The sequence below is a fragment of the Pan troglodytes genome, chromosome 21 (genome assembly GCF_028858775.2).
Source record: "Pan troglodytes isolate AG18354 chromosome 21, NHGRI_mPanTro3-v2.0_pri, whole genome shotgun sequence".
In the NCBI taxonomy this organism is placed as follows: domain Eukaryota; kingdom Metazoa; phylum Chordata; class Mammalia; order Primates; family Hominidae; genus Pan; species Pan troglodytes.
The window spans coordinates 70,066,065-70,089,486 of NC_072419.2; the positions used below are offsets into that span (position 1 = coordinate 70,066,065).

A 23,422-nucleotide genomic window follows, 5' to 3' on the forward strand; every position below is an offset into this window, starting at 1 on the left:
TTGGGAGTACCACTGCATGTATGTTGGTGTGCGTTCTCTAAAGCTTTTTTTTTTTTTTCCAACCTTTTTTCTCCTTATTCCTCAAACTGGATTATTTATTTATTCATTTATTTATTTTTTAATTTTTTGAGACGGAGTTTTGCTTTTGTTGCTGAGGCTGGAGTGCAGTGGCGCGATTTCAGCTCACTGCAACCTCCACCTTCCAGGTTCAAGCAATTCTCCTGCCTCAGCCTCCTGAGTAGCTGGGACTACCGGAGTGTGCCACCACCATGCCCAGCTAATTTTTGTATTTATAGTAGAGACGAGGTTTCACCATGTTGGCAAGGCTGGTGTTGAACTCCGGACCTCAGGTGAACCACCTGCCTCAGCCTCCCAAAGTACTAGGATTACAGTCGTGAGCCACTGCACCCGGCCAGGATAATTTTTAATGAATTTTTTTCTTCTGCCATCTCAAATCTGCCGTTGAGTACATCTAATTAATTTTTTTTTTTTTTTTGAGTTGGAGTCTCACTCTGTCGCCCAGGCTGGAGTGCAATGGCGCGATCTTGGCTCACTGCAACCTCCACCTCTCAGGTTCAAGTGATTCTCCTGCCTCACCCTCCCAAGTAGCTGAGATGATAGGCGCCCGCCATCATGCCCAGCTAATTTTTTTGTATTTTTAGTAGAGACAGGGTTTCACCATGTTGGCCAGGCTGGTCCTGACCTCAGGTGATCCGCCCGCCTAGGCCTCTCAAAGTGCTGGGATTACAGGCATGAGCCCGGCCTTGAATTTTTTTTTAATAGGCTTTTTGTTTGTTTGTTTGTTTGTTTGTTTTTGAGATGGAGTCTTGCTCTGTCGCCCAGGCTGAAGTGCAATGGTGCAATCTCAGCTCACTGCAACCTCTGCCTCCCAGGCTCAAGCGATTCTTGTGCCTCAGCCTCCCCAGTAGCTGGGACTGCAGGCACCCTCCACCACACCTGGCTAAATAATTTTTGTAGTTTTAGTAGAGACAGGATTTCACCATGTTGGCCAGGCTGGTCTTGAACTCCTGACTTCAGGTGATCTGCCCACCTCGGCCTCCCAAAGTCCAGGGATTACAGGCATGAGCCACTGCTCCTGACCATGGCTTTAGTTTTTAGAGTAGTTTTAGGTTCACAACAAAATTGAGTGGAGGATACAGAGATTTCACATATGCTCCAGACCCCCACACATGCAACAGCCCCTCCCCACAACACCACCATGCTCCCTCACCAGACTGGTATGTTTATTACAATCCATAAACCTACACAGACCCATCATTGTCACCCAAGGTCCATAGTTTACATTAGGGCTAACTCTTGGTGATGTACATTCTATGGACTTTGACACATGTATAATGACAGGCATCTACTATTGTGGTATCAGACAGAGAAGCTTCACAACCTCATTCTCTGTACTTTACCTGTTCATCCTGCCCTCCCCACTACATTCACTAAAAATGTCCTTTCAGTGATTGTCCTTTTTAACTCTGGAATTTCCATTTGATTTTTTTTTTCTTTTTTTTTTTAGACAGAGTCTGCCTCTGTTGCCCAGGCTGGAGTGCAGTGGTGCCATCTCGGCTCACTGCAACCCTCTGCCTCCTGGGTTCAAGCAGTTCTCCTGTTTTAGCCTCCCAAGTAGCAGGGAGTACAGGCTCATGACACCACGCCTGGCTAATTTTTGTATTTTTAGTAGAGACGGGGTTTCTCAATATTGGTCAGGCTGGTTTTGAACATTTGACCTCAGGTGAGGCACATGGTGAAACCCCATCTCTACTAAAAATATAAAAGTTAGATGGGCGTAGTAGCTCACACCTGTAGTCCCAGCTACTCCAGAGACTGAGGCCTGAGAATTGCTTGAACTTGGGAGATGGAGGTGCATTGAGCTGAGATCATGCCACTGCACTCCAGCCTGGGTGACAGAGTGGGACTCGGTCTCAAAAAAAAAAAAAAAAAAAAAAAGGATTCCCTATTTCCTGAATCATTGCCATCATATTTTCATTTAATTATTTGAACATACTTATAGTAGCTGCTTTGAAGTCTTTGCTAAACTCAACATCTGGGCCCACTCAGAGTCAGATTGTATCAACTGCTTTTTTTCCTAAATATGGATCATGGTTTCCTGTTTACCTGTCTTATAATTTTTTTTGTTGAATACTGGACATTTCAGATGATCTATGTCTGGATTCTGAGTTGTTTTCCTGAGTCTTGTGTTCTGTTTGTTTTAGTTAAGTTGTTTGGACTTAAACTGCAAAACCTGCCCACCCACCCCTGCAGCCTCTGATATCTCTGCTCAGATTTTTAAATTCTTTTTTTTTTTTTTTGAGATGGAGTCTTGCTGTATTGCCCAGGCTGGAGTGCCAGTGGCGCCATCTCAGCTCACTGCAACCTCCACCTCCTGAGTTCAAGCAATTCTCCTGCCTCAGCCTCCCAAGTAGCTGGGATTACAGATGTGTGCCACCATGCCTGGCTAATTTTTTGTATTTTTAGTAGAGATGAGGTTTAACCGTGTTAGCCAGGATGGTCTCGATCTCCTGACCTTGTGATCCGCCCACCTCGGCCTCTCAAAGTGCTCGGATTACAGGTGTGAGCCACCACGCACGGCCTTAAATTCTATTTTTTAGTCTGGCTTCCTAGCAGTTGCTTCTGTGTTTGCATATGGTAGTGGTCAGCCAGGGATTTGGGCAAGAGGGTGTGCTCAAACACTCCTAACCCAAAAGGCTCCCCACCACACCATGTGGTTTCAGAGCACGTTGTGAGTTCAGCCAGCCCCTCTCTCTTTGCTTTCACTTTACCCTGGCCTCTCTTGGAGCTCCCAACACCTGCAGTGGTTTCCTCAAGAGCCAGGCCCTTCCTGGGAGAGCTGAGCCCTTCTGTGGCTCTCTCATTTTCAGAGTCTTCCTGTTAAGTATCTGGCTGGCCCAGTGCTCACTCCAGCTGGGATCACAGCCCCAAATGATCAGGGCTGTCAGTTTTCTTTGTAAGTGTTTATCGAGTCACCACTTTTAACTACGAGGCCTGGGTTTTGCCTTCTGTCCCACATCCACCTCTGCTGCTGCTGGTTTTTGCAGCCAGCCTTGACCTGGTAAATCACTCAGATTTGCTGACTCAGGAGTAGGAGCCAGGGGCAGCCCCAGGTGCAAAGGCTGTAGACTTCCCAGTATTCTGGCCCAAGGCCCAACATTTTTCAAGAAGAATCTCTTCTCAGTGAGTTCTCAGCTTTGGTCAGTTTCCAGAACTCTGAAAAGTTCTAAATCAGTGAGTTTTGATAATTTTGTCTAGTTTTAGATTTTTTCTTTTTTTCTTTTTTTTTTTTTTTTTTGAGATGGAGTCTCACTTCGTCACCCAGGCTGAAGTGCAGTGGTGCGATCTCGGCTCACTGCAACCTCTGCCTTTTGGGTTCAAGCGATTCTCCTGCCTCGGCCTCCCGAGTGGCATAATTATAGGCGCACGCCATCACACCGGCTCATTTTTTTTTTTTTTTTTTTTTGAGACGGAGTCTCGCTCTGTTGCCCAGGCTGGAGTGCAGTGGCGCAATCTCGGCTCACTGCAAGCTCCGCCTCCTGGGTTCACGCCATTCTCCTGCCTCAGCCTCCCGAGTAGCTGGGACTACAGGCACCCGCCACGACGTCCGGCTAATTTTTTGTATTTTTATTAGAGACGGGGTTTCACCGTGTTAGCCAGGATGGTCTCGATCTCCTGACCTCGTGATCCACCCGCCTCGGCCTCCCAAAGTGCTGGGATTACAGGCGTGAGCCACCGCGCCCGGCCCACACCGGCTCATTTTTAAATTTTTGGTAGAGGCGGGGTTTCACCACGTTGGCCAGGCTGGTCTCAAACTCCTGACCTCAAGTGATCCGCCTACCTCAGCCTCCCAAAGTGCTGGGATTACAGGCATGAGCCACCGCTCCCGGCCCATATTCGATTCAACGACCTCTCTACTTGAGTGTGGCTGGAACTCAGAAGCTTCTTTTAGTTTTAGATGTTGTTTGTTTTCAGGGTTAAGTCTTTACTAATTCTGGAATGTATTTCTGTCAATGCTGTGAGGTAGGTGATTGGGTTGGGATCTTTTATGTATGAAAACCCAGTTTTTAATTTTCTCTTGTGAAATGCATCGTCTTTCTCCTTGCACCCCATCTGTGATGCTTCCTCTGCCACATGAGGCTTTCTTTGTGAGGGGGGGCTCTTCCTGGAGGCTCTCTTTTGCTCCATTGATCGATTTGCCTGTTCTCTTGGTTTTCAGTTAACTTCATGGATATGCCATTAACTTCTCTCCATGGTTAGAAATTTAGGTTATTTCCAAGTTTTTCATATTTGGTTAATATCCTTGTGGCCAAATCTTTACATACATTCTCCTTAAAAATCATGTCGCTGAGGCGGAAGGATTACATGAGCCTAGGAGTTCAAGACCAGCCTGGCCAACATGACAAGACCTTGTCTCAACAAAAAGATTCAAAAATTAGCTGGCATGGTGGCACACTCCCGTAGTCCCAGCCACTTGGGAGGCTGAGGCAAGAGGATTGCTTGAGCCCAGGAGGTCAAGGTTGCAGTGAGCTGTGATCCTACCATGCACTTCAGCCTGGGCAAGAGAGCAAGACTCTACTGCACACACACACACACACAAAATAATAGAAGCACTTTCTGGGTTAAAGAGTTTACAAATTTCAAGGCGTTTAATATTGTCAAATATTCTAGAAGAGGTTTTACTAATGATGGTGTGGGTGTGCTGAAGGGGCGTATTTAATCGAATTCACTCTGGGTTTAACCCTCTCTTTTTGAACATGTTCTCAGTCTCCTTTCAGCCAGTCTCTGCTGCAGTGCATTTGAGGCACAGTCCTGTAGCCCCTGGCGCCCCCAGTCATTGGCAGGGCCCTGTGTGCCTAAGAACAGTAGGCACTAGAAGGAACCGCCCAAAATCCTGGCCTGGGGAGGTGTACGAGGCCACCTTTGTCTACGCATGAGACAAAATCCCTGTTCCACCTCACTCTGCTCCACCCACCCGTTCCTACTGGAAAGACAGCCTTGGCTCCATATCACGGGCTGAAGGCCTGTCCTCAGTTGCTCCTTTTTTGTTTTTTTGAGACAGTCTCACTCTGTCTTCCAGGCTGGAGTGCAGTGACACAATCTCTGCTCACTGCAACCTCCGCCTCCCGGGTTCAAGCGATTCTTGTGCCTCAGCCTCCCGAGTAGGTGGGACTATAGGCACGCGCCACCACGCCCGGCTAATTTTTGTATTTTTAGTAGAGACGGGTTTCACCGTGTTAGCCAGGATGGTCTCGAACTCCTGACCTCGTGATCCACCCGCCTCGGCCTCCCAAAGTGCTGGGATTACAGGCGTGAGCCACTGCACCTGGCCCCTCAGTTGCTTTTGTGGGGTTGAAAGAACTTCCTTTTTGAAACGATGGCATGGCAGCAGTGGATGGCGGTTGGTTTTTCATGTCTTTATTTGGCAAAGTTGAAGATTGCAGTTCTGTCTGTCCCCACGTTTCCTCTTCATTCTCTCTCTCTCTCTCTCTCTCTGTGTGTGTGTGTGTGTCTCGGTTTTGGTTTTAATTTTACTGGTTCACTGATGCCTAAAAGTCAAGGCATCACTATTTCATAAGCAGGTTCTCCTAGTTTGGGGGAGGACTCAGTCATGCACATACACACCCCCAGCACATCTGCCTTGATGCACTGGTGCTGTGGCCTCCTGTGCAGTAGTGAGGCTGTGGGAGCTGCTGTCAGAAGGCTGCTGCCACACTGTGACTCCAGCAGAGGCGATGGGACACACGGGGCATATTCTGGAGCAGCCAAGTCCATCCTGAGAGAGAATGCGGGTGTCTGTGTGTGTGATGTGTGTGAGACTGTGTGTGTGTGTGTGCATGTGCATACATGTGTAAAGTGTACAGTTGGCCCTTGGTGTGTGTGAGTGTGAGATTGTGTATGTGCATACGTGTGTAAAGTGTACAGTTGGCCCTTGGTGTGTGTGTATGTGTGCATGTGCATACATGTGTAAAGTGTACAGTTGGCCCTTGGTGTGTATGTGTGCATGTGCATACGTGTGTAAAGTGTACAATTGGCCCTTGGTGTGTGTGATTGTGTGTGTGCATACGTGTGTAAAGTGTACAGTTGGCTCTTGGTGTGTGTATGTATGTGTGCATGTGCATACGTGTGTAAAGTGTACAATTGGCCCTTGGTGTGTGTGTGCATACGTGTGTAAAGTGTACAGTTGGCCCTTGTGTGTGTGATTGTGCATACGTGTGTAAAGTGTACAGTTGGCCCTTTGTGTGTGTGAGATTGTGTGTGTGTGCATACATGTGTAAAGTGTACAGTTGGCCCTTGGTATCTGCAGGTTCCATATCCATCATTTCAACCAATCTCGAGTCGAAAATAATTGGGGAAGAAAAGGATGGCTGCGTCTGTACACTGTATAACAACTGTTTACATAGCATTTACATCGTATTAGGTACTGCAAGTAATCTAGGGATGATTTAAAGTACATGGGAAGATGTGCATAGGTTATATGCAAACACTATGTCATTATATATAAGGGACTTGAGCATCCTTGGATTTTGGTTTGCTCAGGGGGTTTCCCATGGATACCAAGAGACTATGTGTGTATGGAAGTGTGAGTGTGTATGCATGTGTGTATATGCATGCCGTGTGTGCATGTATGTGTATATGCATATATGAGTGTGAGTGCATGTGACAGTCTGCACGTGAGGGTGCATGTGTGTGCGCGTGTGGGTGACAGTGCATATGTGTGTGCATGTGTGGTTGTGGGTGCATCTGTGTGCATGTGTGGGTGCGGGTGCATGTGTGCGTGCACGTGTGTGGATGAGAGGTCGCATGTGTGTGGGTGAGGGCATGTGTGTGTGCACGTGTGTGGGTGAGGTGTGTGTGTGCATGTGTAAGGGTGTGTGTGCACATGTGTGTGCGCGAGGGCCTGTGTGTGCGTGTGGGTGAGAGATGTGTGCGCATGTGTGTAGGTAAGGGTGCTTGTGTGCGCATCTGTGGGTGAGGGCGCGTGTGTGTGCGTGTGGGTGAGGGCACGTGTGCGCGTGTGGGTGAGATGGCGTGTGCGTATATCCATGTATGACTGCATCTGTATTTGCATGAGTTCATGTGTGAGTGCATGTTTATACACGTGTCAGGGTCTCTATGTATGTGTATGACGTGTGAGTACGTGTGTGTTAATATGCATGTGCATGTGTGTACATGTGTGTATGCGTGTGTTTGCGTGTGTATGCATGTGTATACATGTGTACTTGTGTGTGTGTATGTGTATGTCTGTATATGTGTATGCCTGTTTGTGTGTACATATGTGTATGTGTGTATGCATGTGAGTGCATGTTTATGCGTATGTGTACGTGTGTATGTGTATGCCTGTGTGAGTGCATGTGTATGTGTGTACATGTGTATATGCGCGTGTGCATATGCGTGTATGTGTACGGGTGTATATGCATGTGGTGTGTATACATGTGTATATGTCTGCATGTATATGCACACGTGTGTATATATGTGCATGTGTGTGTGCGTGTATCTGTGCGTGTGTGTATATGTGCATATGTGTGTGTGTGCGTGTGTATGTGTGCGTGAGTGTATGTGTGCGTGTGTGTATATGCGTGTGTATGTGTGTGCATGAGTATGTATACGCACACGTGTGTGTCTGTCTCCCTCAGGACAGTGCCCAGGCGGATGGGTCAGTGCTCCTGGGTTTGTTTGCCCCTGGTGGCCCATGTCTGAGCCCTGCCCCTTACGGCTCTGTCTGCAGGTTCTCCCATGGGCAGGTGGTCTCTCTGGATGAGCTGCGCCCCTTCCAGGACCCAGACCTGAGCTCCCTGCAGGCCGGCTCTGCGTGTCTGGCCAAGCACCAGGATGGCCTCTGGCACGCAGCACGCATCACCGGTGAGGCTGGCCGTGGGGGCCTCCCGGGAACACCCTCCCAGGCCCCACGTGTGTTGTCACTGTGTGGCTGCTCCCTGCTTCCTTTGGGTTGAGTGTCGGGACTCTGGCTCTGGGCCCGAAATGAGCACACCTACCCTCAGCCTCTGCCCTGCCTTGCTCCTCATGTCCAGGGTGGTTCCCATCAGTGGCACCTGCTGTCAAGGATTCTGATCTGCAGCTTGTCTCTGCCCCCAGATGTGGACAACGGCTACTACACAGTCAAGTTTGACTCGCTGCTGCTGAGGGAGGCCGTGGTGGAGGGGGACGGCATCCTGCCCCCACTGCGCACAGAGGCCACAGAGTCCGACTCAGACAGCGACGGTACGGGTGACTCCAGCTATGCCAGAGGTATGGCAGCAGCTGCGGAGCCCAGGAGCCAGGAAGGTGGGGTCACCCTGAGAGGCTCCTGGCTGGTGAGGGCACCAACCATCTAACCAAACTATTGGAGAGTGTGTGACTGCGGCGAGGGTGCCACCTGTGCCTGAGGAGGCCGTGTGGGTAGGGGTAGATCCGTGGCGGCCTTTATCTTCAAGGAGTGTGGGTGCAACAGCTACAGTCTCATTGATGGGAGGCCATGGTCGTGGCTGTGGCCATGGGAGAGAAGGGGCCCGGAGTTGCCGAGGAAGTCACAGAAAATGACCAACTGATGGGGCCTGGAGTGCAGGAGGGGCAGCTCCTCTGCATGGTTTCTCAGACTTGGGACCTGGGTGCCTGGGATCCTGGCAGACAGAGGTTGTGTCCAGACAGCCAGCATGGAAGTTTTGGGAATGGGAACTGGTGGGCAGTGTCCAGCTCTCCAGAGGGGTGTGTGTATGCGTGTGCGTGTGTGTGTATATATGTGGGAGGTCACCTGACCCAAGCATGGCAGGCTGAGTCCAGGAGGGGTCTGCATGTTGGAGGTGTACCCAGGGATCAGTGATGGTGGTTTCTGAAGCCCCATGTCCCTGGTGAAGGAGGACTGAACCAAGGACTCTGTGAGGGCAGGTGAGGCGCTCACAGCCTCGCGAAGGTGGAGAAGGGCAGGGGCAGGAGAGGGCTGTGGAGGAGGGACCACGGTGCAGCAGGCCGTGGGGACTGCCATGCACTCTGCCTGGTGTCACATGCCCACAGCAGCCTCGGTGACGAGAGCACGGAGCCCAAGAGGTGGGGTGTCATGGCTCTGCCCAGGATCTGAGCTCATTGGTCAAAGCCTGGGTCACCATGCACAATCCTCTGGCCTGGCTGGGCCACTGCCCTCTGTCCATCTCTTGCAGTGGTGGGGTCGGACGCCGTGGACTCTGCACAGTCCTCTGCCCTCTGTCCGTCTCTTGCAGTGGTGGGGTCGGATGCTGTGGACTCTGGGACCTGCAGCTCTGCCTTTGCTGGCTGGGAGGTGCACACGCGAGGTATAGGCTCCAGACTCCTCACCAAGATGGGCTATGAGTTTGGCAAGGGTGAGTACAAGCTGCCCTGGAGAAGTGGGCAGGCTGCTGCAGCACAGCCCAGGTCCAGCAGCCATCAGGTTCCCGGGGTCCCGCAGCCACAGCACTGCCATCCCCGTGCTCCTCAGATTCCCGGGGTCCCGCGGCCACAGCACTGCCATCCCCGTGCTCCTCAGATTCCCGGGGTCCCGCGGCCACAGCACTGCCATCCCTGTGCCTCCGCAGGTTTGGGCCGACACGCAGAAGGCCGGGTGGAGCCCATCCATGCTGTGGTGTTGCCTCGAGGGAAGTCGCTGGACCAGTGTGTAGAGACCCTGCAGAAGCAGACCAGGGTTGGCAAGGCTGGCACCAACAAGCCCCCCAGGTGCCGGGGAAGAGGGGCCAGGCCTGGGGGCCGCCCAGCCCCTCGGAATGTGTTTGACTTCCTCAATGAAAAGCTGCAAGGTCAGGCTCCTGGGGCCCTAGAGGCCGGGGCGGCCCCAGCAGGGAGGAGGAGCAAGGACATGTACCATGCCAGCAAGAGTGCCAAGCGGGCCCTGAGCCTGCGGCTCTTCCAGACCGAGGAGAAGATCGAGCGAACCCAGCGGGACATCAGGAGCATCCAGGAGGCTCTCGCCCGCAACGCTGGCCGGTACGTGTGGGGCCCAGCTCAGGGCAAAGGGCGACCCAGGGTGGCCCTGCCCCCGGGATACATGCTGGAGGTCACCTGACCCAAGCATAGCGGGCTGAGTCCAGGAGGGGTCTGCATGTTGGAGGACGGGCAGCGGGCACACAGGCAGTGGGTACGGCAGACTGGGGTTGGTGGCATGGCCCAGGACCCCATGCTGACTGGTGAGCCCCTCCGCAGGCATAGCGTGGCGTCAGCCCAGCTGCAGGAGAAGCTGGCAGGAGCCCAGCGCCAGCTGGGGCAGCTCCGGGCTCAGGAAGCCGGCCTGCAGCAGGAGCAGAGGAAGGCAGACACCCACAAGAAGATGACTGAGTTCTAGAGACCCCACAAGCACTGTGGATGAAGCGTGGGACCCCAGCACGGGCTGCCCTCAGGAAGACCAGTGTTGCCCGAGGAGGGGCTGGCCTGCTGGCCTGGGGCGTGCGGACACTGCTGAGTGGAGACAGAGCTGCGGGGTCCCATCTGGACACTTACTTGCCCACCTGCCAGTGTCTTGGGCATTTCCTTGGCAAGGACATTAAAGTGATTTCATCACAGTGTCATTCAGTGGAGATCAGCTGGCTGCAGGGTCTCTGGGGAGAGAAGGGTCTGTGCAGGGCTGTGGTGAGAGACGGGCTGGGCTGGAGGGGCCTAGGAGGCCGGCATTCTCCCTTCTTTCCCTTCTCTGACCAAGGCAGATCGGAGGCCAGGGTGCCCGCCAGGCTGCCTGACACTCACAGATGGGTGGAGCTCAGTGCTGCTCCAGCGGGCGAGATGGGCGGGAGGACTGTGGCCCACCACGTGGGGCACTCTTGGTGAGGCAGGCGGACCTGGCCCTGTGGGTTTGGGGGTTCTGTGCCAGCTCTGCTCACGTCTTCGTGTGTGGAGGGGTTGTGAGTTAGGCTGTCAGAACAGTGCGGGCTAGAGGCGCACACGTTTCATCTAGGCTTCGGGCGGGGCGCAGCAGGTGGGTGAGGCTGCGGTGGTGGCTGCTGCCCAGGGTGGGAGGCTCAGGGGAGGCGCTTGGTGACAGGAGCAGGAAGTGATGAGGTGGGGAGCTCAGCCGAGGGCTGCACAAAGACCTTCCTGGCCTGCCCCAGACAGAGCTGAGGACCCCTGGCCGTGGGCTTGGTAAGTGCCCTCCTGGGGGGCAGCTGGGGTCTGGGAGGCCTTGGGATGTGGCTGCAGCTGGGTCAGTCAGCCAGGCTGAAGCCCACTCCCTGGGTCTGAGCAGACTGGCCCCAAACTCCAGAGACCACCCCTTACCCCCCAGCTTCTGTCTCTCTGCTGCTGGACTGTGCTGTTTGTAAGGCATCCCCCACCCCGAGAAGTTCTGCTAAGATCCCCAAGAAGGGGACAGATCCTCTCTGGCAGAGACACTGGCAGACAAGAAGAGCCAGAGAGAAGTGGGGTGGGGGCATCAGCACCCCCAGCAGCTGCTGCTGCCTGCTGACCCAGCCTCCAGCTCCTCCGGGTGCAGGGTCCCTGCTGCTGACCAGCCTCCAGCTCTTCCCAGTTCTGGGCTCCGCAGCGGCTTGGGGGCACTACCTGACACAGGAGACGATGTCTGGGCAGAGGGTGGCTGCAGGTGGAGTCTGTGGCCTGTGGCGCACACCCAGGGGCTCCCCCGATGCTGGTTACTATCTGGGCTATGGTGGCCACAGCTGTCCTGCCCCTCCTCATGGCCGTGCTGGGCGTTACCGTGGTCACCCGCAGGGACACGGAGGGGCCAGGCAGAGCAGCCCTAGTTCACCTCACCGGGAGCCCCCGCCAGAAGGTGGGCACCTCTGGGAGGGAGGGACTGCCAGGCCTTGGGGCTTCCTGTGCTGAGTCAGAGCTGGAACGGGAGACGCAGGAGCCCCGCAGCCGCGGGAGGTGCAGATTTGGGGCTGCCAGGTGGCGCAGGTCCCCTTGGCCAGCCCCCAGCGCCCCTTTCTTCTGCCCCCAGGGCCTCGGCTTCACAGGATGGGGCTGCCAGTGTCCTGGGCCCCTCCTGCCCTCTGGGTTCTAGGGTGCTGCGCCCTGCTCCTCTCGCTGTGGGCGCTGTGCACAGCCTGCCGCAGGTAGGTCCCTCAGCCGCGTTCTGTCTGGGGCCTCGCTGCGGCTGCCATTCACAGCCCAGCGCGGGAAGGGGCTGGAGGCAGGTCCGCGCACCCAGCTCGGCACGCGCGCCTGCACCGGGCCTTGGACCCGAGGCTGACGACCCCGCCCCCCACCCCCCACCTCTACCCCCAAGGCCCGAGGACGCTGTAGCCCCCAGGAAGAGGGCGCGGAGGCAGCGGGCGAGGCTGCAGGGCAGTGCGACGGCGGCGGAAGCGGTGAGTGCCAGGCTGTCCCGGGGACCAGGGTGGGGTCCGCAGGGGACCGACCAGCCTTCCTCGCCCCCAGTCCCTACTGAGGCGGACCCACCTCTGCTCCCTCAGCAAGTCGGACACCAGACTGCACGAGCTGCACCGGGGCCCGCGCAGCAGCAGGGGTGAGCAGAGGGCGGGGCGGGGGTGGCCGGGCGGGGCTTACTGTGCAGCGTGCCAACCCCTGGGCCAGACCCGCTCCTGCCCCCTGCCCGGAGTGAACTCTGCCCTGACCCCACCCCCAGCCCTGCGGCCTGCCAGCATGGATCTCCTGCGCCCACACTGGCTGGAGGTGTCCAGGGACATCACCGGACCGCAGGCAGCCCCCTCTGCCTTCCCACACCAGGAGCTGCCCCGGGCTCTGCCGGCAGCTGCAGCCACCGCAGGGTGCGCTGGCCTCGAGGCCACCTATTCCAACGTGGGGCTGGCGGCCCTTCCCGGGGTCAGCCTGGCGGCCAGCCCTGTGGTGGCCGAGTATGCCCGCGTCCAGAAGCGCAAAGGGACCCATCGCAGTCCCCAAGAGCCACAGCAGGGGAAGACTGAGGTGACCCCGGCCGCTCAGGTAATGTGGGCCAGGGTAGGGCACCGTGGGTGGGGCCGGCAGGTCCTCAGCAGGTTGGATGGTGCTGACCCCTCCTCGGGTTGGCTTCCTGTCTCCAGGTGGACGTCCTGTACTCCAGGGTCTGCAAGCCTAAAAGGAGGGACCCAGGACCCACCACAGACCCGCTGGACCCCAAGGGCCAGGGAGCGATTCTGGCCCTGGCGAGTGACCTGGCCTACCAGACCCTCCCGCTCAGGGCCCTGGATGTGGACAGCGGCCCCCTGGAAAACGTGTATGAGAGCATCCGGGAGCTGGGGGACCCTGCTGGCAGGAGCAGCACGTGCGGGGCTCGGACGCCCCCTGCTTCCAGCTGCCCCAGCCTAGGGAGGGGCTGGAGACCCCTCCCTGCCCTGAACACTCAAGGACCTGTGCTCCTTCCTCCAGAGTGAGGCCCGTCCCCCGCCCCGCCCCGCCTCACAGCTGACAGCGCCAGTCCCAGGTCCCCGGGCTGCCAGCCCGTGAGGTCCGTGAGGTCCTGGCCGCTCTGACAGCCGCGGCCTCCCCGGGCTCCAGAGAAGGCCCGCGTCTAAATAAAGCGCCAGCGCAGGATGAAAGCGGCCAGCCTCGCAGCCTGCTCTTCTTGAAAGCTGGGCGGGTTGGGGCGGGGGGCTTCTCTGGAAGGCTTGGAGCTGTCCCCTCTGGCCTTGGGGGACTGGCTGCCCCCGGGGCGCCCGGGCCTAGCCGAGGCGGTGCTCCTGCCGGCCAGACTCTCGGTCAGTGCGGGCACGGGGTCCCAGCCACTCCCAGGGGGCAGCGCAGCCGGCAGGGTGGCCGTCCCCGGGTGGGACTTGGACCCTGGACTCCACGGGAGGGCTCCGCCACCCAGCCTGGTGTTACATAAGGGGTGGGGGAGGTGGGCAGTCGAGCGTTAAAGAGTAACCTGCTGCCGGGAAGCCCGCCAAGCAATCGCGGCCCCTTCCCCGGCTCTGGCAGCTCTGCGAGCGCGCCCGTGGGGAACAGGCCCTCCCCGGCGGGGCGCGCGGGCGCGCGGGGTGGGCGGAGGCCTCGGAGCTGTGCCGGGCCGGGCCTCCCTCCCTAGGCCAGCGCGGGAGCGACCCGGAGGGGGCGGGCCCGGGGCGGGGCCTCGAAGCGCTGGCCGGCGGGAGCGCGGCCGGCCGAGCCCGCCCGCCTGCGGTGTGGACGCCGCGCGGCCAATGCGCGCGCCGGGACGGGACGGGGCGGGGCGGGGCGGGGCGGGGCGGGGCGGGACGAGACGGGGCGGGGCGGGCCGGGCAGCCTCCGGGCGGCGCGGCGCGGGCGGCGGCCGGATCCAGGGCGGGGGTCGGCGGCCCGGCCAGCCCGGCCCGGCCCGGGGCCGCGTCCTGAGAGTCAGCCCTCGCCGCTGCAGCCTCGGCGCCCGGCCGGCCGGCCATGGAGCGCCCCCCGCCCCGCGCCGCCGGCCGGGACCCCAGTGCGCTGCGGGCCGAGGCTCCGTGGCTGCGCGCAGAGGGTCCGGGGCCGCGCGCCGCGCCCGTGACGGTGCCCACGCCGCCGCAGGTACCGGGCGCCGGTGGGCGGGGGCGCCGACCAAGTTTCTCTCGCTGCAAAGATGGCGTCAGTGCTGCCCAAACTTCGGGCCCCCGGGGGCGGGGCAGCGGGGAGGGCGGCCGCGTCGGTTCGCGCGTGTCCGTGGGTCCCGCCGGGGCTGCGCCGGGCGGCCGGGGAGCCCTTCCCGCCGCGCCGGGCTGGGGGCGGGGCCGGGGGCGGGGCCGCGCCGTCCACACCGGCCGCAGCCGGTTTTCGAGGCGGGCGCCGAGCGGATCCGCGGCGGAGGTTGAGGGACCCCCCTCCCCCGGCCACCGCCTCCGCTGAGTCTGCCCCCTCCCCATCCGCAGGGCTCTTCCGTGGGCGGCGGCTTCGCGGGCTTGGAGTTCGCGCGGCCGCAGGAGTCGGAGCCGCGGGCCTCGGACCTGGGGGCCCCCCGGACGTGGACGGGGGCGGCGGCGGGGCCCCGGACTCCGTCGGCGCACATCCCCGTCCCAGCGCAGAGGTGAGCGGGAGGCCCGGTGCCTCGGGACTCGGTGTGCGCAGGGGCGGTGGGTGGGGTGCGGAGACACCGGCCCCGACGGAGGCCAGGTCAGGGCCCCAGATTTGTAATTACCAGCCACCCCCAAGCTCTTCAGCCCTGGAGGAGCTGAGCAGAAATGATCGATGACTGGGAGTCCCTACACCTCCCTCCACCGCAGTTCCTCGGGGCTAGAGCTCAGAACCCGGAGGGGGTGGCTGTGCGTCTCTGTGCAGAAGAGGCTGCGCGGTCGGCATGGGGCGACTGTCCAGGAATCCCTGGGGCTCCTGACCGCCACCTCCCAACCCCTGCCAGGCCGGACACCTCGGTCTGGCTGCCAGGGCAGGGGCGGGCCCTGGCCTGGCTCGCTGGGGCCTGGGGAGCTGCCCGTGCTTCCAGCCCAGTCTCCCCCTGGCTGCTGCCGGCTGCTGGCCACTCCCACCTCCCAGGCCTGGCGTGAGGCCCACAGCTGCAGTTGCACAACCCTGGTTAATGTGTGATGGGGGGAGGCCTGGGCCTGGCCCGCCCCTCTGCCAGGGCTTCAGACCCCTGCCCAGCCCCAGTGTCTGAAGGAACCACAGTGGAGCCAAGCCCGCGATGTGGAGAACTCAGGCTTCAGGAGACCCTGGCCCTGCTCCTGGCGGCTCCGGGTGGCTTTCAGCTCTCTCTGCAACCTGAGCTGGGGGAGGAGCCAGGCCTCATGCCCAGGGCTGGGAGTGGGGAGCCTGGTGTGCACGCGTGCCCAGGCCTGCACGTGGACCGACCAGGGGAGGGGCCCAGAGCTCTGGCTGGGTCACCCGCACCCCGCCCCCATCTCCTCCAGAGCCACCCCAGGAAAAGCCCGGCTGGACGAGGTCATGGCTGCCGCTGCCCTTACAAGCCTGTCCACCAGCCCTCTCCTTCTGGGGGCCCCAGTTGTAGCCTTCAGCCCAGGTAAGACTCAGATGTCTGCATTTAGGGGTGTGGGTGGGGACAGGGCTCAGAACCTACAGCCACCCAGCCTCTGTGGGGCAAGCAGAGCCCTCAAACCTGGGAGTCCTTTCTAAAATGGACTCCCGCACCCTCAGTGCCCCCTACTGAGGCCAAAGCGGCAGGACCCAGGCCTTCTGGCCTCCCTGACCTGCTCACCTCCACGCGGCTAGCCACACACGTCTGCCAACCCTTTCCTGTGCCGGGGGGGTTTCTCCCCAAGCCCTGGGGCCAGCTCCTCCAAGACGCTCTGCCCACCAGTCTCACCGGACTTGGTGAACAGGGGCAGCTCAGGATTAGGGACTCCCTGGACCCACCCGAAGTTCTAAGGCGGGGGGCCCGTGTCCCCACAGAGCCTGGCCTGGAGCCCTGGAAGGAGGCCCTGGTGCGGCCACCAGGCAGCTACAGCAGCAGCAGCAACAGTGGAGACTGGGGCTGGGACCTGGCCAGTGACCAGTCCTCTCCGTCCACCCCGTCACCCCCACTGCCCCCCGAGGCAGCCCACTTTCTGTTCGGGGAGCCCACCCTGAGAAAAAGGAAGGTGAGCTTGGGGGCGGCCCCCAGGGAGGGGTGGGTGTGGTGGCTGAGCCTGACCCTGGCCCCTGTTGCTGCAGAGCCCGGCCCAGGTCATGTTCCAGTGTCTGTGGAAGAACTGCGGGAAGGTGCTGAGCACGGCGTCGGCGATGCAGAGACACATCCGCCTGGTGCACCTGGGGTGCGGCGGGGCCCGCGGGTTGGCTGGGGTTGTGAGGCCCGGCCAGGCCGCCCCTTCAGCTCCCACTGGCTGTGTCTCCCGCAGGAGGCAGGCAGAGCCTGAGCAGAGTGACGGTGAGGAGGACTTCTACTACACAGAGCTGGATGTTGGTGTGGACACGCTGACCGACGGGCTGTCCAGCCTGACTCCAGTGTCCCCCACGGCCTCCATGCCGCCTGCCTTCCCCCGCCTGGAGCTGCCAGAGCTGCTGGAGCCCCCAGCCCTGCCTAGTCCCCTGCGGCCGCCTGCCCCGCCCCTGCCCCCGCCCCCTGTCCTGAGCACTGTTGCTAACCCCCAGTCCTGTCACAGTGACCGTGTCTACCAGGTGGGTGAGGCCATGGGTGGCAGCTGGGGCGGGTCTCAGGGCTCTCTGGAGGGGAGTGAAGCCCTGGCTGTGTCTCCCTGTAGGGCTGCCTGACGCCCACCCGCCTGGAGCCACAGCCCACGGAGGTCGGAGCCTGCCCACCCGCCTTGTCCTCCAGGATCGGAGTCACCCTGAGGTGCGTGTGGGCCGAGGGCCTGCGGCTGGCACCAGGTGGGGAGGGTCCTGGTCTCACAGCACCCCATGTCCTGTGCCCCCCGCACAGGAAGCCCCGCGGCGACGCAAAGAAGTGCCGGAAGGTGTATGGCATGGAGCGCCGGGACCTGTGGTGCACAGCCTGCCGCTGGAAGAAAGCCTGCCAGCGGTTCCTGGACTAAGTCCGGCTCGTTCAAGAACATAAGCTACCACCTCTCCCTCCCCAACCCCTCCAGGCCCGGGGCTGAAACAGCCGGGGGACAGCCCCAGGGGCTGGCCTTCACCAGCTGCAGGGTCTGCTTTTAATTGGGGTGGGGGGGCGGGGCTGACCCTGAACTCCCCCCCCCCCAGGTCGGGGAGGGGTCCCACCACTCAAAGTGCCTCTGAAGAAACCAGCTTTTTGCACTAAAGCCAAACCACACCGCTGTCCCCTTAGCCCCAAGAGCCCTGGGGGCAGCCACCCTCCCGCCTGTCGGCCCGTAGATTTATCAAGGGTGTTATGGGCCCAGCTTTGGGGGGCCAGTCCCGATGCACTTTGAGGGGTGTTGGAGAGAGGACTCCCCCACTCGCACTTAACTCAATGGCTCTCGGGCCCTGGGGCTGTTTTTACCATGTTTTTGAAGCTCAGGTGTCTCACGTCTGGGCTGCACCAGGCGAAGAGAGAAATTAAAGATTTGAGGTTTTTCCAGAAGCTTTGTCTGCCTCTCGGGAGGAAGGCCGTGGGGCTGGGACCCTGTGGTGGGCAAGTGGGTGGAGTCTGGCAGCTGCCCACAGAGGGCCGAGGGTCACCCGTCGGCCGCCGCCACCCCAGGTGAGGCCGGAGGAAGGATCATCTGAGACGCAGGAGGCATCTGCTGGAGCAGCAATTTCCCAATTTATTGAAAGTGATCGCTTTGCAAGGATGTCTAAGCTAATCCCGTCACAGAAAGGAAACGCACAGGCGCCTAGGCAGAAACTTGGAGACTCACCGCAGAGGCCACGTGAACCCACGGCCACAGAGAGGCAGGACGGCAGAGCCATGATTTCCCACCGAGCGATTACGAGAACCTCTTCCCCCAATAGTAGACACATCTCCAATACAAACACAGGTTTATAATAAGTAATAGGAAGTCAATATAATATAGATTATCCCCAGAAAAAAATCAACAATCTTCAAACACTGCCCTTTTTTGTGTGTGTTTTTTGTTGACAGGTTGAAAGCATGTTGAAAAAATAAATATTTAAGAAAAGCACACACAGCACCCTCACTACAAGTAGTTCTAAAAGGGCTGCATACAAAACACAATATAAGATCTAAAAAATAAAAACCACCACCATTAAGTATGGCTTTCTTAAGAGTCGCACATGTCACAGAATGAGCTAAAATAAGATTACTTTTATAATATTGCAAAAAGTTCCAGTTTTTGCATTTTCTCAGTTTTTTAAAGAGGAAGATGTGCAAAGTTGGAAGCAGTAAGCTGCGTCTTCTGAGTCAGTTCCCTACGTAGCCCTGGCAGTGTCCTGTGTCCCAAAGCTCAGAGAGCCCCAGTGTACAACCTGGTCAGGATCCAGAGCTTGACAGAAAAATCGTGGTGTCCCTGCCCCCTCCCCACCCCCAAATAACACTATCCCCAATGGACTGTATTTCCCACTTTGGTGTTGTAAACACCAAAATACAAACAGACACAAACAAAAATACAAAATGTGAAATGTAATCTACACATTTTTCCTCTTCATAAAAAAATATTTATTAGTTTGAACATCGATTTAAAAAAAAAATCAGTCACATAAAAAAAACCCTTCATGACATGTCTTTTCCCTCCACGCCTCCTGAGATGGACGTGCTCACCTGGGCCTCGGAAATCCCACACTCTTCAGTCGGCAAACTGCGAACAAGAACAGGAAATCTGCCACGCAGCAAACACTTGGGGAGGTCAGTGGGACACTGTTGGTTTTAGGGAAGAAAATGCCCCTGTAGCTCCGACGGGGAACCCCAAAACGGTCAGCAAAGGCAGGCCACACGGAGTGAGCCGGCCAGATGGAGCAGGACATCCTGAGTGTGGAGGGGGAGGCGGGCCCGGGTCCTGGGCAGGGTGGCCTGAGAGCAGGGACTGGTACAAAACCCAGAGACATTGGTGGGTAGCAAAGGTCTGGTTTCCAAATGCATTTTATAAGAAAGTCAGTCTGTTTAGAAAAAGGGTTTAAAAATCAGGGGAAAGGTACAAAGTTCTGAGAATTCTCAAAGAGGCCGGGGTGGGGCTGGCCTGGGGTGAGGGCTGGAGGGCTCCGCTGCAGCTCCCTGGTAGCCATGCTGTCCCCCTGGGGGACTCGTGCCAGAGCCACCCACCTTGCTCGGTAAGAGTGGGCAGGGCTCACCGCTGAGGGGCCAGCGCTTGCCCCGGCTCCTATCCCCACACTCCGTGTGCAGAAAAATCTTGGCCTCTTTCTCCAGCTTTGAGGAGCCCACAGCCTCCGAGCTGAGGGGTGTGTGTGATGACAGCTCCAGCCAGGGCACCCTGTCATTGGTAGAACCGGGGGCCGATGTCAAAAAAACAAAAGCCGTGACTCCTGCGCTGTACCTGGAGTCCTCCATGTACTCCTCCACAGGACCCCCGGCCAGCCCCAGCCCTCCCCGAGCAGCAGCGGTCAGGGAAGCTGGTGCTCTACCTGACAATGTGAGGAAAAGCCTGGTATACAGGCTAGAAAAAGAGAGTAAAAACTCCTTCCACGCAGCCCTGAAGCTCAGCACTCCGGGGGGTCTTCACACGGGCAGGTCCTGGAGGGAAGGAGGAGGCCACTGCGCCCACCTCCCATCTGAAGGCACAGCACCGCAGTGGTAGCCTGTGCCAGAGGAGGGGGTGAAGGATGGAATGTCCTCGTGGTGAGTGCTGTCAGAGGCAGGCCTGAACGAGAAGACAGGCCGTGGCAACTGTCCCGAGGCTGTGAGTCTAGGCAGCCTGCCTCCAGGACCCCCAAAGCCAGGTGGTGCACCACAGCACACACCCTGGGACCTTTGCTTTTCACTCAGGAAAAGAAAGAACATGTGAGTGCTTCTGAAAACACAGCAAGAGGACTTGAGCACAAGCTAAAGGAAAAACAACCCTATATAGTTTCTTCGAGTGAGAAAAATAATGCCAAACAAAATAATTTTATGTAACTACCTCGATATGTCTCTGACTACTTAAAAATTTGGTTACCCACGCGGGGAGGTGTAAGCAGCACACTGCAGTTAGGAACACCGCCTCCAGTGTTAGCAGCAAAGGCAGGAGCCCAGCTCCAGCCCGTCCAGGAGGGGTCAGCAGGAGCGGCCGGGCTGGGCCATGGGCAGAACAGGACGGGCAGAGCCCGGGGTGGATGTGGCAGCCCAAGGCTCTCCGAGGAAGTGCACACGACTGAGCCGAGGCCCTTGCAGAGGGAACCTGGTGTGGCCTGAAGTGGTGGGGGGCACAGGGCTGAGGGTCCCCTCCTGGAAGGAGCCCCCAGGGCTGTGTCCACCTAAGATAGCACCTGGAGCCCTCGGCCTCCAGCAGGGTCTGCAGCTGTGTTGTGTGTTAAGCACCAAAGCCCAGAGGTAAGACGGTGGCAGGGCTCTCTGTGCACCTGGATTCTACAGGCTGCCACGGGCCACGGCTGCAGCCACAGGCAGTGACCTGGCTGCTAGGGGAGGGGAGGGCGGGCTCCAGCCGGGCTGACCGGGTGTCTGTAAAACTCTGCACCTGCTCAGGCCAGGGGCCTCTGGGCCGAACACGCCACCCCGCCCAGTGCCCACTGGACCTGGCCACAGGCCCATCACGTGTCCAAGCCAGGCTGGCCATCACAGGGGCCACTCACACACCCGCACCACCTGCTGGGGACTTAGGACCGTGCTCTTCCTTCACTCAAACCCACCCTGTGCCCTCCCCCAACTCACTTCATGTCTGGTCCCAGAGCACCCCTCTTGCTGGGGTCGCACCTGCTTAGCCCACAGGGCTGGTTTCCGTGAGGGGTGGGTTCAGGGGGAAGCAGAGGAGGGGCCGCGAGAGGGGTGAGCGTGGCCCTGGCCCCGCAGTGGAGACCCACCGGACACACACACGGGTGGATGAAGCGAGGCAGCCACCGACCCTGCCGGCGGGCGGGCCTAGGAGAGCCAGGCGAAGTCCTTGTCAGGGCCTCCTGGGGGGCTGCGCGGCCGCGGCGAGTCTTCTTCATCCTTGTCGTCCGCCAACAGCGCATCCTCAGGGGCCAGGCCCTCGTCGTCCTCGCCCAGCTCCTCCGCCTCCCCTCGTGGGTCCTCAGGGTCCTCCAGATAGGGCCCGTCACCTGGGAACAGCGCCTCTGGAGAGCCCTCGCCGCCTCCGCCGCCATGGTCCAGGGGCCCGGCCATGCCGCGGCCAGCACAGTCGGTGCACACACCGTGGCGCCTGGAGCCATGCCTGATGCCCACGCTGGCGGCGGACATGAAGACGCGGCTGCACACCTTGCACACATACTTCTTGTCCTTGCTGTGGACCTGCAGAGGCAGGGCAGGGGGTGAGCAGGGCCTGGTGGAGGTGGGGGGGGCAGGGGGTGAGCAGGGCCTGGTGGGGGTGGGGGGGGCAGGGGGTGAGTAGGGCCTGGTGGAGGTGGGGGGGGCAGGGGGTGAGCAGGGCCTGGTGGAGGTTGGAAAGGGGGGCAGGGGGTGAGCAGGGCCCAGTTGGGGTTGGGGGGGCACAGCCTCCCGGGCCCTCCGAGCGTCTGCATAGGCAGAGGCTCCCGGTGGGGGAGGCGCGCAGAGACAGGAGTGCTCAGACCTTGAGCCCCAGCTCCTATCAGAGCCACACAGCAGAACTGCAGGTGGCACCAAGGCAGCCCTGTCCCAAGGGGATGCTGGCACGAGGGCGGCAGTGCCCCTCCCCCGCAAACCCAGCCCCTAGGTGGGCCAGTCTCAGCGTCTACACTGTGTGTCCAAGCACCCCCACCAGAGGCCCCCTGGGTTGACACACTTCTCACAGGGGTCACACCACCAGCCTCTGCCTAAAAGCCTGGCTTCCTCCAAACCTCCCTGCAGGACAGGCTGAGGGCCCCGCATTGGACTGGAGCTCACAGAGCTCCTCCTGTACCCAGCCGTGGCCGTGCGCCCTGTACAGGGACGGGCTGGGGTTGGGGCTGCCAGCCGGGCAGGTGGGCCCACACCTCAGCTTGGCTGCGTGGACACCCCCTCAGCTCCTGACCCCCTCAGTCCCTGACCCCTCAGCCCCTGACCCTGACTCCAGGAACGTGTAAAGGAGGCAACTCCCCCACTCTCAGGCTGTTTCAAGGTCGACTGAGACATGCAAGAGAGATGAGCACTTATGGTCAGAGGAGGAGGTGTGGCTGCCAGGGAGGGCAGTCGTGCTGTGCCCTGTGCTGGGCCCGGCAGGGAGACGGGGCAGCACCCTGAAGAGGGCCCATGTGGCAGGACGTGAGGTGCTGGGTTCCTGGAGGGTCTCAGCACTGGCCTCGAGGCCTGAGGGAACTACCACACACTGCTGGGGACATGTGGCCCCAGGTGGGCTTCTGCTGAGGGTGGGTGTGGACACCTGTGCTGTGCAGAACCAGACCTCAGACATGGCCAGGGATGGGGAGAGGTGGCCCTTGTACCCACTCACGGGCACCCTCGGCCAGGCCAACTAGAGGAGGCCTTGGGGGGCTGGCCCTGATCCCTCACAGCACAGCCCCTGTCTCTGCCCTCCAAGGACCGAGACGGCAGGACCCACAGAGGACCCCAATAGCAACCCCTGGCCCCTGGCCAAGTCCACACGAGGGGCTTCTCTGAGGTGGGCTGGCCTCAGGTCAGTCCTCCAGGCTGAACCCGGCAATGACCCCAGGCTCCCCTCGGCTCCTCCCTCCATCCACAGGGCTGTCTCCCGGGGCCTGCAGCGCCTCTGAGGCTGCACGGACAACTGAGGCTGGGATGTGCTTGTGAGTTTAGCTTTTCCTTAAACCATTCCAACTCACCAGTTTTGTCCCATAAGCAAGTACATACATAATCAATGTGTGTCATGGCGGAAGACGGTCCTGCTACACTTGCAAAGACCTCTGACGGGCAGGCACCACAGCTACCACCTCCCCATCCTGGGGCTGGGCCCGGGCCCTTACGTACTTCCTGCCTCAGTGTTCCGAATCCACAGGCCGACAGGCCACCCAGCACGGCCCGACCTCCCCTTCTAGACCCGCTTCCTTGAGGGCAGAGGTGCCTGTAACTTCTTCCACAAAGCCGGGAACCATAAAGACCTCACTTCTCAAATGTCTGCTTCCA

General features: G+C 59.2%; 4 protein-coding genes across 22 annotated transcripts in view; 3 read left to right on the forward strand and 1 right to left on the reverse strand.

The window, feature by feature from the left end:
• Window positions 1-10,553, forward strand: part of ZGPAT (zinc finger CCCH-type and G-patch domain containing) — a 28,946-nt gene extending 18,393 nt beyond the window's left edge. For 3 of the 12 annotated variants that reach the window (XM_525387.8, XM_003317054.5, XM_003317055.5), the window contains exons 3-7: window positions 7,751-7,884; window positions 8,119-8,271; window positions 9,237-9,356; window positions 9,570-9,975; window positions 10,192-10,553. In XM_525387.8, coding sequence (XP_525387.3) covers window positions 7,751-7,884; window positions 8,119-8,271; window positions 9,237-9,356; window positions 9,570-9,975; window positions 10,192-10,330 — 952 coding nt within the window. In that variant the 3' untranslated portion in view covers window positions 10,331-10,553. Of the gene's footprint in view, window positions 1-7,750; window positions 7,885-8,118; window positions 8,308-9,176; window positions 9,357-9,569; window positions 9,976-10,191 lie in introns of all 12 variants that reach the window. The other 9 variants (XM_009437648.4, XM_009437642.3, XM_009437643.3 and 6 more) reach the window with 4 other exon arrangements.
• A 348-nt stretch (window positions 10,554-10,901) lies between these two features.
• Window positions 10,902-13,499, forward strand: LIME1 (Lck interacting transmembrane adaptor 1). 4 transcript variants are annotated; one of them, XM_003317068.5, is made up of 6 exons: window positions 11,005-11,121; window positions 11,939-12,053; window positions 12,227-12,308; window positions 12,379-12,466; window positions 12,587-12,903; window positions 13,002-13,499. In XM_003317068.5, the coding sequence occupies exons 2-6, from the start codon at window positions 11,956-11,958 to the stop codon at window positions 13,329-13,331; spliced, it is 915 nt and encodes a 304-aa protein (XP_003317116.1). In that variant the 5' UTR covers window positions 11,005-11,121; window positions 11,939-11,955; the 3' UTR covers window positions 13,332-13,499. The 4 variants fall into 4 exon arrangements, with proteins under 4 accessions (XP_063658825.1, XP_054530478.1, XP_003317116.1 ...); XM_063802756.1 differs by having other exon boundaries at window positions 12,414-12,466; XM_063802755.1 differs by lacking the exon at window positions 12,379-12,466 and having other exon boundaries at window positions 10,902-11,121.
• A 676-nt stretch (window positions 13,500-14,175) lies between these two features.
• Window positions 14,176-17,878, forward strand: SLC2A4RG (SLC2A4 regulator). The gene is made up of 8 exons (XM_001155036.6): window positions 14,176-14,439; window positions 14,778-14,932; window positions 15,771-15,880; window positions 16,270-16,457; window positions 16,531-16,631; window positions 16,716-16,995; window positions 17,079-17,170; window positions 17,258-17,878. Exons 1-8 carry the CDS (start codon window positions 14,314-14,316, stop codon window positions 17,367-17,369), a joined length of 1,164 nt encoding a protein of 387 aa, XP_001155036.3. The 5' UTR covers window positions 14,176-14,313; the 3' UTR covers window positions 17,370-17,878.
• Window positions 17,879-18,042: 164 nt separating this feature from the next.
• The window catches only part of ZBTB46 (zinc finger and BTB domain containing 46), an 88,609-nt gene continuing 83,229 nt past the window's right edge, over window positions 18,043-23,422 (reverse strand). For 4 of the 5 annotated variants that reach the window (XM_016938378.3, XM_024352135.3, XM_016938377.4 and 1 more), the window contains exon 5: window positions 18,043-21,655. In XM_016938378.3, coding sequence (XP_016793867.2) covers window positions 21,284-21,655 — 372 coding nt within the window. In that variant the 3' untranslated portion in view covers window positions 18,043-21,283. The remainder of the gene's footprint in view (window positions 21,656-23,422) is intronic. The other variant, XR_008541286.2, reaches the window with a different exon arrangement.